Source organism: Aptenodytes forsteri, unplaced genomic scaffold, assembly GCF_000699145.1.
Source record: "Aptenodytes forsteri isolate BGI_AS27 unplaced genomic scaffold, ASM69914v1 Scaffold49, whole genome shotgun sequence".
In the NCBI taxonomy this organism is placed as follows: Eukaryota; Metazoa; Chordata; class Aves; order Sphenisciformes; family Spheniscidae; genus Aptenodytes; species Aptenodytes forsteri.
Window position 1 is genome coordinate 2,693,519 of NW_008795125.1, and position 2,599 is coordinate 2,696,117.

At 35.9% G+C, this 2,599-nt stretch overlaps 1 protein-coding gene across 1 annotated transcript in view; it reads right to left on the minus strand.

Annotated features, from left to right (window-relative positions):
* EIF3H (eukaryotic translation initiation factor 3 subunit H) overlaps positions 1-841 on the minus strand; it is a 73,648-nt gene extending 72,807 nt beyond the window's left edge. The window contains exons 1-2 of the mRNA XM_009277246.1: positions 801-841; positions 319-463 (exon numbers count right to left, since the gene is read on the minus strand). Coding sequence (XP_009275521.1) covers positions 319-463; positions 801-841 — 186 coding nt within the window. The remainder of the gene's footprint in view (positions 1-318; positions 464-800) is intronic.
* Between the last annotated feature and the right edge of the window lie 1,758 nt (positions 842-2,599).

Sequence of the window (2,599 nt, forward strand, 5' to 3'; positions counted from 1 at the left end):
GTTGGGTCGACGGTTGGACTCGATGATCTTAGAGGTCTTTTCCAACCTCAATGATTCTATGATTCTATAATTTTAACCATTAATAAATTAAAGTGCCGCAGTATAGGTTAAATGGAAGAAAAAAGTGACTAGAAAAGAAATTCTTTACAAACACATTGCCTTCTTGGGGTAAAATGGGAAAACAAGAGCTTCATATACAGCCTGCTTGTGAGGTGGAAGGAGAATGGAAAATAAATACCTTTTTCCAACTAAGTTGGATGTAAGTATCAAACAGGACTAACACCCACTGATTCTTTGTTTATTCACAATACCACTTACTTCTGCTTTCGCTTGCATCCAGATACACTCACACTGAAGCCTCTCAATCACAGGTAGATAACACTGTTTCACCCCAATACCCATTCCCATCTCTCCCTCAAGCCCTTTGAAGCCACACCTTTTTATCCAATTTGTTAAAAGAGGTCTACAGAGCAGAGAGACAAAAAGACACTAGCTATATAAATCTCATTTCATGGGAAAACAGTAAGGAAATTAAGATCAGCGGGCAGTGAAGCAGAATTTAACAATGCTGAAAGCAGTACAGCAACCAGTTCAAGATCACCTAGATACAGAAGATGGATGCCTTCTACCACAGAGCCAGCATATAAATAATATTCAACTTGCATTTAGCATGAAGTTAAGGTTTATCATATATTTGCCATAAGCGTGGTCTTCTACAGTCAAGGAATCCATAACTAACTGGACAGATCACAGCACAGCATGCTGTCTGCCTACTGCATAACTACTCTCAACATCTTTACCGTCTCGTAAGCTTCACCTTTTCCAGTATTTTTCTCCTCATTCGCTCTTGAGTTTTCTATGCACACTGACTGTCCCTGTTACTGTGAATCCTGTTTGCCTGTTGATTCCTTTCCAGAAGCATTTGTGATATGATGCCAATTTTATCTCAGCATTTCTGATGGTAATTGCTCACAGAAAACAGCCGCAAATGAAAAGAGCATGGGCTGTCATTGAGTATCAATGATTTTTCAGGGAGATAAAGCTGGGAGTTCAAAACTCTTAAATGCTAACCAAATACCCCAATACACAATGAAGTAATAACATACACAAGTCTGCAGTTTTCAATCTCCAGCCTGAAGACCACAGCAGACACTATCCAGGGAGATACAGACCCCAGTTTAGGCCTACCTACAAGCTTATTTTCTAACAGAGTCTGAGAAAGGTAGCCGAGAAGGTCATGAACTCACTACTCTAAATTTCACACCCATTAGCAAGCTGCAAAAGTTCAGGTTTATGACCGCACTGGAAAATACATTAGCTACTGAAGTAATTTATAAAAAGATAAATGAACAAGTCTGAGAAATGCATCCAGTGACACATGATTCTTGTTTTAATTTTGTTCTTTGTTCTGGAGAGTTTTATTTAGTGCATAAGATACAAGTCTTTAGTATAGCAGGCTCTTAAATTTGGATTGAAAAACCTGCCATCAGAATACTACCATATGACCAAGAGGGAAACTTGCACTGGAACTTGTGTTTCAGTACTAAAAACAGACTTCAAGTGTAAAGTAGAACTATTTCTCTAGTGATAACAAGACCGGTTTCAAACATTAAAAATGTCATTTCCGTTTGTTTGCTAGTCTAGATACAGCAGGAAGAGCTGATGACTATACAAATGACAATGCCATGACATTTCCTGATTTGACTGCACAAACCAATACTTTATATTGAATAAACCACACACACCCCAAAAAAATGAACACTAACTTGTATCTAGACATTTCCCAAAAAAGATGTTATGTTTATGAAGCATCAGAACAGAATCAGAATAGTTTTAATGGACTGAAAATAAATGTAAGAAGTGTTAATATAAATAATGCAAGTAACACAACACACTGAGAAACACAAATCCATTTTTCCAAATGACACAGAAAAAAATATCCCAGAGAAATCTAAATGAACACCAGTATAACCCATCTTTTATCCAATGCTGATTCACTTTCCAAACACTATTTACAATTCTCATCCACCTATTAATCTGAGATATTGCCTCTTTGTACAAACTAAAATTGTTTTTAAATACCCTTAGACTCTTCACTGCTATACCATTGCTACGTGAAATTAACAGTAACCAAACCACATTTCAACTGTTACTGTTATTTAACTAATGCAGCTGGGCAACCAGGAAAGGCTATGTACTCAGGTAGAAAATATATCAAGTAATTTGACTTACTGTTAAAAAGAAAAAAAAAAAAATCAGATTTCTAAATTCTGATACAGGTAAACAAAGACTCTTTAGAAGAGGATATACAAATAACTACTAAATAAAACTCAAGAGTCCCCCAGCCTTGTAAACTTAGTGTTCAAAATACCAAAGCAATTTAATCACTTGGAGTAGCCACTTGTCAGATTTTAATGGCCATTAATCCTCAATTAACAAAAAAAAAAAAAAAAGCACCTGCATTTCAGCAGTGCTTCTAATCTTCAAATCTTCAAAGCACTGTTCAAACACTAAGACTGAAGTTGTACTACAAAAAAGAACCATTCTGAAACTATTAAAAACTTCAAAGATACATATTTTAGCTGTAGGAGTATAATGC